The sequence below is a fragment of the Pinus tabuliformis genome, chromosome J (assembly GCF_031772625.1).
Source record: "Pinus tabuliformis cultivar Carrire ecotype Pingquan chromosome J, CPIR1, whole genome shotgun sequence".
Lineage (NCBI taxonomy): Eukaryota > Viridiplantae > Streptophyta > Pinopsida > Pinales > Pinaceae > Pinus > Pinus tabuliformis.
This window is the reverse complement of record NC_142295.1, coordinates 1,524,039,831-1,524,054,400: the sequence shown is the minus strand read 5'-3', so window position 1 is coordinate 1,524,054,400 and position 14,570 is coordinate 1,524,039,831. Positions and strand designations below refer to the sequence as shown.

Genomic DNA, 14,570 nt, shown 5'->3' with positions numbered 1-14,570 from the left:
CACAACTTGCAAGTCAAATTTAGTCTATCATTCGGAGCATCAAGGTCACCAAATTCCCAGAAAGGGTCCAATTTCCTTGGCATGTTTCATTTTGATCTTTGAAGTTGAAAACTTGAATGGTGTTTCAGTGAACCTATGGAAAAATAAGGATTACAATTTAGTATTTACAAGTTACAAACTTACAATTTAGTATTTTACTATTTACATCATACAAAAACTAAAAAAAATTACATACAATTTAAGAAACCCCATTCCAAACCCAACCAAAAAAACTAAAAAAACAATACAATGGACAAATGTCAAAAACCCCATTCCAAACCCAGCCAAAAAAAATTACATTGGACAAATGACAAAAATTCCATTCCAAACCCAACCAAAAATATTGAATAAAAACAAAAACAAAGTTTCAAAACAATGAAAACAAAAAACATTGGTGCCCATACCGTTTTTATGGAGATAATCAGTCTCCTCCTTAGCACACTCTTTGATTTTCTCCTCCACATAGTTGATTTAGCTCCAAAATGGCAAAATCTCCAAGCCTCTCCAACACTCCAAGTCTCCAAACCCCTACACGCGCTCTGCTGTCCAAATGAAATAAACAAAAATCATGTTTTTCCCTTTTAAAATCGCGTTGCCCGAGCCTCCCGCGATTTTTACCAAAAAAATCAGCTATATTTACAAACAAACAAACAAAAAAATCCGAGTACTAACCGCAATTTTATCTTTTTGTTGAAAAAATCGCGATTAAATGATAATATCGCGATTTTAACAACACTGCATCATACCCTCTATCCTCAAGTGCTGAGACAAATATCAGGTTCTTCTTCATTCCAGCACATATAGAACATCTGACAATTTCAAGGGAGGTTTGGGTCCTCTATCAAATGTCAATGTCCCCACACCAACTGCTCTAACAATGTTGTCATCACCAAGTACTACCTCCATATCAGTATTACCCTCTGAAAGCTCTGAGAAGTACTCTGTGACTCCTGTCATGTGGCAGGAAGCGCCACTGTCAACATACCAAATGCTAAAAGATGCTCTGCTAGTAGCGGGGAAGGCACACTCCCTCTGAACCTGTATGGCGGTGATCCTGCACTAATGGCCTCACAAGCTATGAACCCAAACTCTCAATCAAATCTCTCTGAGAAGCTCTCTATCTCTGCAGAAGCTGCCATGGGTTTGTCTTTCCCTTTCTTGTTCTTCTTCTCCGAACACACAACAGCATAGTTTCCCAACTTTTGACAATTCCAACATTTGACTTTGGAATAGTCCTTCTCCTTGTTCTACTGCTTGGCTTTACCTTTGCTTTTGCCTCCACTGTTGGAAGCTTGCTTCTTTGCTCTGCCCTTCTTGCCTCTTACTAACAATGCCGCATTGTCATCCTCCTCCACCTGTTTGGCTACCCCAAGATGGTTCCTTCTGATCTCATTCTGAATGCAATCATCCCACAACCTCTCCCAATCGGGAAGGTTTTCCCGTGCAACAATGCCATCCACAAAATTCTCCCAAGTCTTAGGAAGACCATTCAAGGCAATTCTCACCAACTTAGTGGGTGCAATGATCTCACCTACAGCTGCCAACTCATCTCTCACTGACGTGATCTTTGTGAGGTATGTTGTAGCATTGTCAGTCTTAGCCAATTTAATGGCCTTCAATTCTCCTTTAAGACCATTTTTCTGTTTTCATTTGAGCTCTGGTAAAGATTGGTCAAGGATGTCCACATCTCATGTGCATAAGTCTTTCCTCTCACATGAGGAATGACATGGTCTTTGATTCCTTCCAGAATCAATCTTTTTGTCTTAGCATTCTTTTTGTTAAACTCTGCCAACTGTACAGGGTTAGCGGGTACTGCAACTGGGTTCTGTGTGGTATTTACCATCATGCTCCAGACTTCTGCTTCCTCAAAAATGCTCTGGATTCTCTCCTTCCATGCACTGTAGTTGTTCAGCCCATCCAACTTGTCTTCAACTCTCAAACCCAAAGACATGTTTCATTGTCCTACCAAATTGAAATTTTCAAATCTGTGGTAAAGGTTTCTATTTTTTGTGTAAAAATCAGCTCGCTGTAACTTTCACTTCGCTGTCCCAAACTGCACTTTTCCGCCAACCAACCTCTGATACCATGAAGAAATTTCAACCCCCACTCCGATTATCAATTTTCCTTATCACTCCATGCATTTAGTTTTAAATCCAAGCATGATAAAAATTCTAAAATCTGGAAATGATAATATGTTTTTTTAAAACACAAATTTAGAGATTTCACAACTGCTGAAATTGCAGAAATAAAACACAGCAAAATTATGATAGCTACACACGGAAAATAACACAGTGATTTTTTGTCAATGTGACCCTGGAAAAACCCCCTACAATTCTTGGGGAAAACCAATTTGAGAGCTCTTCTTTATTTCTGAAAATGCTTTTACAAAGAAACTGAAATACACAGTAAAAATTCCAGCAACCACAAATTACAACTTATCTCGATTTTTGTACTTGAACTCCACCTCAAAAATCATGCTAATCAACGAACAGCCAAAATAGAAATTTTTACAGCAATAAAACAACATTAAATGTTGTACGGTCAGCCTCGAAAAATGTGCCCAGAACTTGTTGTCCCTCTTCCTTGATTTCTGTGCCTTTCTGTTGTTGTACAGTTTTTCCTTGGGATGCGTGTCAATAAATGTTGCTACCCAGATTTGCTGAAATGTCTTCTTGCTGCTCTCCTTCACTTCCTCACTGCTCAGAAATTTTCTCCTTGCTCTCTCCTCTTTTTCTCTCAAATGCTCATGAAAGAATGAATTGATCATTTCCTCTTCTCCTCTTCTCTAAATGACCTTTTGGGTTACCCTAAGATCTAATGGTTGGAATTCATTTACATCTAGGGATGAGAATAAATGTGCATTTAATTCTCACTTTCTATTTTTTAACTCACCCACTTAAATAAAGACCCACTTAGCCTTTTATTTCCATAGTCACTTTTTCACTTTCTAATTCTTCATTCACTTCAATAAAGTCACCTTTAAATTAGAATGTAACTTTACCACTTATAAAGTCACTTTTAAATTAGAATGTAACTTTACCACTTATAAAGTCACTTTTAAATTAAATTGACTTTACTACTTATAAAGTCACTTTAGGAGAAAAGTAAAAAATAAATCTGGACACTTTCCCCCCTAGGGAACCACTTGTCCTCTGGTACCCAAATTTTAACACAATATGGAAGGGAATTCCATTGGCAAAAAGAAATTTTCCAATTGCATCATCTATCATCTCGATCTAGAACATTGTACATCCCAAACACTGTAGCACCCATTGCACAAGAATGAGATGCACCAATAGAACCCTTTGTCTTTTTTGATAAAGCACTGGATGAAGGCATATTTGTGCGTGGATCAACATTTTTGCTAGAAACAGTCCTTTTCTAGTGGCTTCCCTTTCTAGCCTCCAAAGTTGCTCTCTTTGAGTTGGATTCACGTTCTTTAGGGGACACATATTGACTCCTTTACTAGCCAAAATATGTTGCTTCACCCTGGTATAGTTGCCAACAAAGTGATGCCCACAAATATTGCAGAACCAATCACGTGAGCCACCACCAACTTTTGGAATTTTTTTTCAAAAGTCTGGTTACATAGATTAGAAGCAGTTTTAGAGGATTAAATGTCCCCTTTGCAAATTTTTCCAAATCTCTTGGTGGGCCTTCAGAATCTACACCATGCAAAGGCCTATTCTGATTTCCTGCCCTCCTGTGACTGCTTTCAATTTCTTCTTGTGCATCATGTGACTCACTACCACTGTAGTTGTTGTCACTGTTCCCATAATAACTCTAACTCATAGTTGTAAGTTGAATGTAACTTGTATGTTGTAGCCTGCAACAAGGGTTTACCGTTTAAATTTAAATTTTATTTTTAATAAAACCTTTAGGCTTTATGGCATATGCACATTGATACATAGTGAAAATAAAAAAATTTAAAAACATTACACAGGCTTACGAACACTATACGTAGTCAACACTGAAAAATATAAAAAAAATTAAAAAAAAAAATAATACACAGTCAACACTGAAAATGAAAAAAATTTAAAATTTACAAAAAAATGAAAAAAAATTACACAATGACAAGCTACAGCGTTACTTACTGTGTAGTGTGCACTGTGGTCACGCAGAGGTGTGATGTATATGGTGCAATGGGCAGCACTAAGCACAGTCGAATAATCTCAATGGGCGTCGGCACAATGTTAGGAGTTGGCAAAATGGATGGGAGTCGGATCTCGATGGGTGTCAGCACAGTGGACAATCGGCCCTCAGCATAGTGAGGCAACGCTGCAAAGTCGATGGGCGAGGCTGCAGGCACAATGAGGCAACGCTGCAAAGTGGATGGGCGAGGCTACATCCAGCAGCGGATCAGCAATCAACAACGTCCAGCAGTGACGGTGGTGTCCGATGGATGGACCATGGCACAATGCAATAAATTTTAACTTGCACAATGAAATAAAGATAAACCCTCCAGGCGACGTGTAAATTCTAAAAATAATAAAATTATGATTTAAAAAAAAACTTGTTTCATTAAAAAAAATTGAATCTTGTCCAAGGAAACAACCCCTTATGACCCCCTTTTGAGGATTCAACCCTGAAAGTAGAGGACACTACCCCTTCCAAGTTTCCGCGCGTACCCTGCTTTTTGGGAGCGTGGAGAAACGACCCCTAGTCGTCCCCAAGTCCCCAAAGCGTGAGGGAGCTAAGAAACTCAACCCCCAAGTGGGGGGGCGTGACCCTGTGGGACACTAGAATTTAGGTACAATGACCAGGGCAAAACCCACAAGGGGAAACCCAACCAGATTCTTCTTCTATTAGAAATCAATTGTTCAGCAGAAATACATAATACAATGAGAGAAAGAATAAGTTCACCCAAATCTGAAGAATATCTTTGATAGTTGTAACTGATGCAAATAGTGAATTACTTTGGCTCACCAAGATCTGCTCTTACTCTTCAAGACTCTCTCTCTCTCACACAATTCTTCTCTAGTCTCTCTAACTCTCTCTTTCTCAAGTTCGTACTCTTCTTTCACAATGCACAAGTGAGAAATAGAGAGGATGAGAGGCACAAATATATAGGAAGAGCAAGGAGGTCGAATTCATGAAGGAGTGACTCCCATGCCTTGAGGAGGAGTTACATATACCAAAATAGGAGTGTAACTTATGCCATAAAGGAGGTTCACTTTGCTTTAATAACTCATGCCATCAAGAGGGAGTATGCATGCCTTAGTAATTTGAGCCATTAAGGAGAAGTGTAACATATGCATTAAAGAGGTGTAAGAGGAATCTTTTATGACGAGTCATTAAAGTCTGTAAGAGTGTAGGAGGTGCATAAGAGCATTAAAGAGAGAGGAAGAGAGAGTAATATAACATTGAATGAGAGAGTTTGATTTGCCCTCAAGGGGGGAGAGAGATTTGAAGTGGCATGATTTCATGCCAAGTAAGAGAGGTGACATAGAATTTCATTTTAAAAATAATATTATAGTATCATAAAAATAAATTAAAAATTAAATAGTAGAGATTGATTAAGGATAATTTAAGTGATTTTCCATCATATATATATATATATATATATATATATATATATATATATGATTAACAATTGAAACAAGGTGACTTGCTAATTTTAGAAAGTCATGGTTGCAATGATAGACATGACTTTCTATTTTTAGAAAGTCACTCTAGAATAGTCAGAAATGAAATTTTATTCAAGGAAATTCATCCCTTAGCTGCCAATTTTCAACATTTCTTATATGCCAAACCTTCTAACTTCCTTTCCCATATCATGCTTGTTTCCCATTTCTGTTAGTTTAGTGCTTAGATGTGTGAAATGTTGGACAAATAAATATGTTCAACTTACAACAAAGAATAGAAATACTAAGATATTTATGACACCAGTAAATCTTGGGATGAAAATGCCTTCCATAGTTAATGTTTAAATTACAGGAGGCTTAAATGAGTCAATTTCAAATTGAACTGTAGACATGCTCATTTCACTTAACAACAATTAATATTACCTTGATATATTCCCAATGCAAAAACTACATTTCACTTGTATGCTTTTTGGGTGAGACACCATTTTTAGACATTTCTCAAACTGCAGCTTGCAGCTTCTATCAACACGGAGCTAATTATAGAACCATATTTGTTTTAACCATTTGAAGTTTGTAAAGTAATGAGAGCAAAGCAGTTGCATAGAACAATGAACAAAGAAACGAAATAAAATATGTAATACCTTTGACTGGATAAACTTCTCCTTAGTTGAAAGAGCATCCCTGGCACTTGGTTTGTTGATGGATATGCAATATGCCTTATGTTCACGGCAATCTAATCTGCATGAAAGAATCATTTAAAATGAACACAGTTTTATCTTCAGTCCATCTAATCCAGGTCCAGCACTCTACTGTTCTTCACTAAAAGATGGTGACGTTATAACAGTAATGACTTGGAACCTTTCAAAAGGAGTTTCCCAATCTTATTTAGTTACTCACCTGCTATTGCAATCAATGTTGTCCTGCCCAATTTCTAAAAGCTCCTCCCATATTGAATTTGCATACATATTACCAAGAGACTGGAACAAATTAATAACCGAAGGTTCCCAAACCTTTACATCCAGCGTTAGAGATCTAACCTGCATCAGAAAAAAGCGAACTGTTAATGCACCAAGCCATAGTGTTCTATGTGACATAAATGGAAATATTTATGTTTATTGGCTGAACAATCACTGCTTTATAATTGCCACGAGATATTTGCTTCAGGATACCAACACTACTGGCCAGAAGTTCCATTATTTATTTCCCTGATATGCATTATACATGATCTTTGGTGTCCCCTCAACAGCATTGCATTGAACTAAACATTACTCCCCTGTTGGTTTCTTGGAATCTGCCTTGCCTTTTTCAACTAATATAAGGTTTTTCCTTCATAGTAAATTAACAGATTAATTCCCGTTTATATGCAACTGAAAATCAACGATATAGATGGCTATGAGCCCTAAAACCATGTCTTCCCCTTTGGTGATTGCTGGAAAGCTCCTTTAATAAAAGGTAAGCATCGTTAGTATTTACTAATATGTACATTACACAAGCCCATTTCAAAAGGTAGATACTTACACCTGACTATGAAAGCGCCTAGAGAACCATTTTGGCAATCAACATGATAAGATGTAAAAGTCTTGTTTTTAACTAGATATGTAAATGTATAAAGCTATAAATGTTGTGTTTGAACATCTATCGTTTGTAGAGCACCCTGTATAAGTTTACTGAGACTCTTGCTGGAGCTTTCACTAAATTGTAAACCAGAAAAGGATTATACACATGTACATTAATGCTCTTGCACCATTGGATTATAATGTAAAGATTATATGTCTTTGAATGTTTTAGTTAATCTATAGTTTGTTGTTTTTCTAGTGTAATCAAGACTAGTACAATTTTTCAAACAGATAACTACTTCCAATGATACAAATTGACTTCTTATAGCATTCCCGTTATTAAGAAGTTATACATGAAAAAATTCAACCATTCACTTTCTTCAATAGGGAAATAGAGATCACAGTAGGCAGTAAAACAGGAGACAAGAGACACCAATATTTAGGCTAGCAGCCAGGGGAAAACCCAACCAATCTTTCCTTATGAGAAAGAAATTCAGTCCATCAATAGTACATCAAAATATTCCAACAAGATTACAAATTTCCTGACCTCAACAAATGCCAAGTCAAACCAGTCAACGGAGAGAGAGAGTACAGTCAACGCTGGTGAAAGTTCAGTCTGCAACAGAGGGCCAAATTTTGGCCTGAGGTAGCTGAACAGAGGGGCCGAAATTTGGTCCTGAAATAGCCATAGAATCACAATCAACGAACCAGTCAAATATCAGTCAAAGTACAGAGTTGACCTGTGGGCAACAGGCCCATGAACAAGAGTAAAGTCACAGTCAAACAGAGTCAAAGTATCCATGAAATATTCGGCCTCCAAAACAGTCAAAGAATTCGGTCAAACAGAAGTAATCTCTCCAATTCAGTGCTTGTCAAACAGAAAACTAGAAGGCTGGTCAACGCAGAACAGATTCTCCTTTGAATTCTTCGCACGTGTGGATGCCTGCTTGCTATTTCAGATTGAATGAAGTGATGTGGATGGATGCCAAATGAAGTTCAACAAGCTCTTATTTACGTGTTTTAGGAGGTGGCTTTTCCACATGTGGGGCTGACTAGTGCACTTTTGGGCCGACTTGGTCAAACATCAAAATATAAATTTTCTCCATCAATTTGCCAATGAAAATACCGATCATAGCTCCCAAATTTTCAACACTCCCTCTTGGCTAGGGAGGTATTTTTCATTCTCTCTCAAGATCAATCTCCCTGACCAATCCATAGGTCTCTCAGCCACAGCCCAAGGGAGAGATCAGATGTACAAGTCTCTCTTTCTATCAAGATCAATCTCCCTGACCAATCCATAGGTCTCTCAGCAACTGCCCAAGGGAGAGATCACAAGTCTCATCATAAGGAAAGATACATATCATCAAAACACATCCCATAAGCCAAAACCCAATGGCATCCAAGTCAATGCCCAACTGACCAATGGGATCAATCAATGAGGCAACATTCTCCAATCATATACACAGGGTCCATCTCCCAGACCATAACAAGGTCTCTCAGTCCACAACCCATGTGTTAATTTTTTTGGTATGTTCTATGCTAGAGCAATTTATTTAATTTCTTTTTCATATTAGCAATCACATCAGCATAAAGTAAACTACAGATAGAAAATGAATATAAATTGCAGAAGACAAGCCAAGACAAGAGGACACAAAATGTGGCGCTAGCCAGGGACAAACCCCACAATGTGTGGGGAAACCCTTTGATCAAATCTTCTTTTATCTTCAAAGTTCAGCAGAGAAAGAGAGAGAGAAAGAGAGATAATACATTGACAACAGAAGTCAACACTTTGACTTATCTAGATCTGAGCATAGATCATTTCCTATAATGATGAGATCAGTTGAAGACATTCTGCTTCAACTGAATCTCCTAGGTGACGACTTCACCTATCCATTTCATTCATCTGCTACACCTTACCGTGTAGCACCATCATGCTCCTCATGATCACTATGCTGCCCATACATCAAGTCGTCCATGACTTCATACTTCATGCTGCCCATGCTGGTATGAATTATCGTCATCATGCTGCCTTTGCATCATCATGTTGCAACACTACAACACTGTCAGATCTGCACTGATGAAGGCTTACGATCACCCAATCAAGCCTCCAAATTTGCTCCCACAGGCTGCCCAACAATCTGATCCAAAACTGGTCAACTTCCTTGACCCAACACAAGGCACAAATTGTTGTTCCAATCTGTTTTCGCTGCTGTTCCTAACTGTGACTGGTTAGGGCATCCATATGCTGCAACAGCCCTTAACCAAGTCACCAAACAGCCTTCAAAAACTGCGTCCTACCCTTGTATAAGTCCTCTGCCTCCACGCTGTTGATTAGGGCTCAATCTAACCCCAAAACAGTCCCACGCAATGCCTTTTCAGTGGGGTTAGGGCCTGCGGCCTACCACAGGTGGCTTCCTGTACCCACGGCCTGCTGAAACAGAGTTTCCAACCCACACATAATATTCAAAACAGCCCAGAATTTTGTCTCCTTTATTGTGGCCTTTCTACTGGTTAATTTTCACTCCAAAACAGTCATAGGAGTGACCTAAAACGTCCCTTTTTCCTTCACTGGAAATGCCCTTACCTGCGCCCAATAAAACAGAGATTTAGGGCCCAATAGACTGCAGATTCACCTCTGTTTAGCGTGTAAGCGCCTCTATGGACAGTGTATAAGGGCTCTTTAGAACTGCGGATTTAGGCCTTCACATACGGCTGGTTCAGCCCTTTCCAACTGCGGCTTAGATAACCTTTATGACTGCGGCTAGATCTCATTTAGGGTTTCCTTTGACAGCGTTCAAGCCTCCCTTTACTGCGTTATGGAAGCCTCCTTGACTGCGTAGATTAGGGCTGCTGATTGACCTGCGGCTAGGGCACTTGAGCTCCAATCAGACTGCGGTTATGCCTTCTTTGACTGCAGCTAGGGTAAGGCTAGATCAGCCTTTAGAACAACGTATTCTCCTCTAGATCTCTCTGTCCACAAAACCCAAACACGTGGAGAGAGATCACAAGAGATGTGTGTAAAATGTCTTCAAGTTCTCTTCTATTTATACTAAAAACGTAGAGGTTGAATAGACATGACGTTTGGGGTTCTAGAGCCTACATAAGAGCTGGTCGGCTTGATAATAATTACATAATCAAAATAAATTCATATCTGCTTAAATACTTATCAGAATCGGATGATCTTTAGATCAATCCTACACCTCTCGACGAGAGGGATTCAATAAAAATATCAGCTGCCATAAATAAGCTGACCCACATGAAGTTTGGCCCTAGTTGCCAATTTAACACTCCCTCTCAACTAGGGAAAACTCCATCCACTAATCCATATGCCCAGTTGTACTATCTCTGCCATCAGTGCTTTACACTGCTCTGCTCAGCTCTGCTGGCTCTACTGGCTCTACTCTGCTCAGCGTTGTTGGCTCTACTGGCTCTGCTCTGCTCAGCTCTGCTGGCTCTGCTCTGCTCAACTCTGCTCAGCTCTGCTGCCTCTACTGGCTCTGCTCTGCTCAACTTAGCTCTGCTGAACCATGAGGAAGAAGAATTGATCGAGAATGAGTCATACCATTCTCCACTGACCCGAAGTCAGTCTCAGAGTGCGTACCACTGATCCTAGACCAGTCTCAACCGACCCAAAGTCAGCGTCATAGTGGGTACCACTTCTCCCACTGGTCCCAGACTAGTCTCGCAGGCTTAGAGAGTGTACCACTGGTCCCAGACCAGTCTCACCGACCCGCAGTCAGCGTCATAGTATGTACCACTCTCACTGGTCTCAGACCAGTCCTGCACTGACACGAAGTCAATCTCAGAGTATGTACCACTGGTCCCAAACCAGTATCGCAGGCTTAGAGAGTGTACCACTGGTCCCAGACCAGTGGTGCACTGACACGAAGTCAGTCTCAGAGTATGTACCACTGGTCCCAGACCAGTCTCAACCGACCCGAAGTCAGTGTCATAGTATGGTACAACTCCTACCACTAGTCCCAGACCAGTGTCATTGATCCCAGATCAATGGAGGTCATCCTAGCATAGGGAGTACGGTAGATACAACGATGCGTCCATCGGTACTACTATTTGGTCCCTAACTTCATTTCCCTGCACATTGATCAAATGAGAGGTATTTTCCATGAGTCCCACACTGCATGGGTGTGATGCCTGGACAGGAGAACTAATCAATCTTGTCCTCACAGGAGAACACATCAATCCTGCTACAATCGCCATGGAGAACACATCAATCCAGGTCGCCATGGAAAACACATCAATCTAGGCCTCACAGGAGAACACATCAATCCAGGCTTCACAAGAGAACACATCAATCCTGCTATAATCGCCATGGAGAACACATCAATCCAGGCCTCACAGGAGAGCGAATCATCCTATTCCACAAGACAGCGAATCATCTTGTCCCACAAGAGAGTGAATCATCTTGTTCGAGTGCGCACCACCAGGGGACGGTGAATCACCCTGTGGTCGTATGTTGCTCCAGTAAGAACCGCAAGCCCCCCCCCGAGCTCCCAGGGCTCAATGTATGCAACATGAAGGACCCTTTTACAAAGGCCTCTCGACAACTCCAAGTCGTTCAGGAAAATCACAAATTTGATCTTTCCCCCGGGGCTGTAGCGACCTATACATCATCTCAATGCGATGGAGCCTCCTTGCTCATCGACTTTCCATATCCCAGATAAGGCAATATCTGATGTCTATCTGCTTGAGCAATTGTCGAATACAGGATTCCTCAATAATTGAATCCCACCTGTGGTTGTCACAGAGAAAAACAGCTCACTTAAGAGCTTCTGCAACCATGCAGCGTCATACGAGATCATACTCGTAGCCATGTATTCGGTCTTGGCAATGCTTATAGCGAAAGACTTTTGCTTCCTGCATCGAAGCAGAATCCAAAGAAAACCAGCACTGAAAAGTGCTCTAGTGATCCTCCACACTGCCTGCCCATTCAGCATTCGAATAATAATGCAATTTCATCTTTCTGACAATGTATCTCAATCCATGAGAGATTGTGCCCTGAAGATATTTCAGAAGATTCTTGGCACCAATCCAGTGAGGCTCAACCAAATATGAGCTCACCAGGCTAACTGCAAAACATATGTTCGGACGGCGGTTCACTAAGAACATCAATGCAAATGAGTTTATCAAGTCCGACATCACTACCATATAACCTCTGAATGTTAAGATCTTCGAGGTAGTCACAGGCTAGCAGTTTATCTTTCCACATTCGGAATCCAACTCCCTCTGTCTTCTACAAATGAGAGGGCCTGTACCTATCAGACATAGGTGTCGGTATGAGAGGCCTCTCATCCACAACCTTCAGATGGTTTGGATAGATTTCACTCCTAGTGAATCTCAGCTTCATCAGACAGCTGTTGATCCTCTCATACTATGCTCGGTGTGTCTTGCTTCAAGCCATAGAGGGCTTTCTTCCACCAGCATACGTGAGATTCCTGATCATCAATCTCAAACTCCACAGGTTGTTCCAAACCTGTGGACCTGTTACATGAGGGGAAATGGACCCCTTGTAAGATTTTCCTTCGATACATCTCAGACATGTACCTACATGCTCTTTTGAATTTAGGCATCTCTGTCACCATCTGACTCACAGACCTCTTGTGCTGTGTCTATGGTCCCCAATGGACTTCCTGCAACTTGATACAACCCTGAACTCAAAAACATCTTCGAAAATTCAATTTTCAAACATGTACCTTTCCATTGACGAATGCCACCATAAAACCTTTGACTTCCATTCCCTTTTCAAGATAGGTGGCATCGGCTCCAAGTGTAATCCCACGATTGTTTCCATCTCTATCAAATTAGAGAGTGCACCCTTCTATCCGATGAAGTGCCTTGAAGCACTACAACCAATATGCCAGATTCCCAAAGAATCTGAAGGAGAGGGCCAATACAAGATAACACTTCTTTATCAGAAACAATATTTGATTCTTCTTACCAGGGTTCATTGCTTCCTTGAAGAGTCGGCCATGTCTTTGATGACCTGCATCTCTGTCATTCGAACACTCCTTCGCATAAGGGCCGAACTCATAACCAAGACATCTACCTTTCCATCCACCCTTAGATCCGAACTTCCCAATGAAGTGATCTTTAGGTATACCATCAGAAGTTCTGTTACGCCATTCTGATAATATGCTCTGCTTCGACTTCACCCTAAGTGAAGTGTAAAGAACCCATTGATCCTTTTGTCTTGTCCCAACTGTCTTTGGTGATTGCTCTTTCACTCTTGCTTGGGCATTGTCTTCACCTCAGCTCTGATTCCATGTTAATTTTTTTGGTATGTTCTATGCTAGAGCAATTTATTTAATTTCTTTTTCATATTAGCAATCACATCAGCATAAAGTAAACTGCAGATAGAACATGAATATAAATCGCAGAAGACAAGCCAAGACAAGAGGACACAAGATGTGGCGCTAGCCAGGGACAAACCCCACAATGTGTGGGGAAACCCTTTGATCAAATCTTCTTTTATCTTCAAAGTTCAGCAGAGAAAGAGAGAGAGAGAGATAATACATTTACAACAAAAGTCAACACTTTGACTTATCTGGATCTGAGCATAGATCATTTCCTATAATGATGAGATCAGTTGAAGACATTCTGCTTCAACTGAATCTCCTAGGTGACGACTTCACCTATCCATTTCATTCATCTGCTGCACCTTACCGTGTAGCACCATCATGCTGCATCATGCATCTTCATGCTGCTCATGATCATTGTGCTGCCCATACATCAAGTTGTCCATGACTTCATACTTCATGCTGCCCATGCTGGTATGAATTATCGTCATCATGTTGCCTTTGCATCATCATGTTGCAACACTACAACACTGTCAGATCCGCACTGATGAAGTCTTACGATCACCCAATCAAGCCTCCAAATTTGCTCCCACAGGTTGTCCAACAATCTGATCCAAAACTAGTCAACTTCCTTGACCCAACACAAGGCACAAATTGTTGTTCCAATCTGTTTTCGCTGTTGTTCCTAACTGTGACTGGTTAGGGCATCCATATGCTATAACAGCCCTTAACCAAGTCACCAAACAGCCTTCAAAAACTGTGTCCTACCCTTGTATAAGTCCTCTGCCTCCACGTTGTTGATTAGGGCTCAATCTAACCACAAAACAGTCCCACGCAATGCCTTTTCAGTGGGGTTAGGGCCTGCGGCCTACCACAGATGGCTTCCTGTACCCACGGCCTGCTGAAACAGAGTTTCCAGCCCACACATAATATTCAAAACAACCTAGAATTTTGTCTCCTTTATTGTGGCCTTTCTGCTGGTTAATTTTCACTCCAAAACAATCATAAGAGTGACCTAAAACGTCCCTTCTTCCTTCACTGGAAATGCCCTTACCTGCGCCCAATAAAACAGAGAT

General features: G+C 40.6%; 1 protein-coding gene across 2 annotated transcripts in view; it reads right to left on the bottom strand.

The window, feature by feature from the left end:
* The window catches only part of LOC149233296 (ADP-ribosylation factor GTPase-activating protein AGD3-like), a 234,193-nt gene that overhangs the window by 65,212 nt on the left and 154,411 nt on the right, over positions 1-14,570 (bottom strand). For both annotated transcript variants that reach the window (XM_089379727.1, XM_089379728.1), the window contains 2 exons: positions 6,522-6,661; positions 6,266-6,362 (listed from right to left, as the gene is read on the bottom strand). In XM_089379727.1, coding sequence (XP_089235853.1) covers positions 6,266-6,362; positions 6,522-6,661 — 237 coding nt within the window. The remainder of the gene's footprint in view (positions 1-6,265; positions 6,363-6,521; positions 6,662-14,570) is intronic.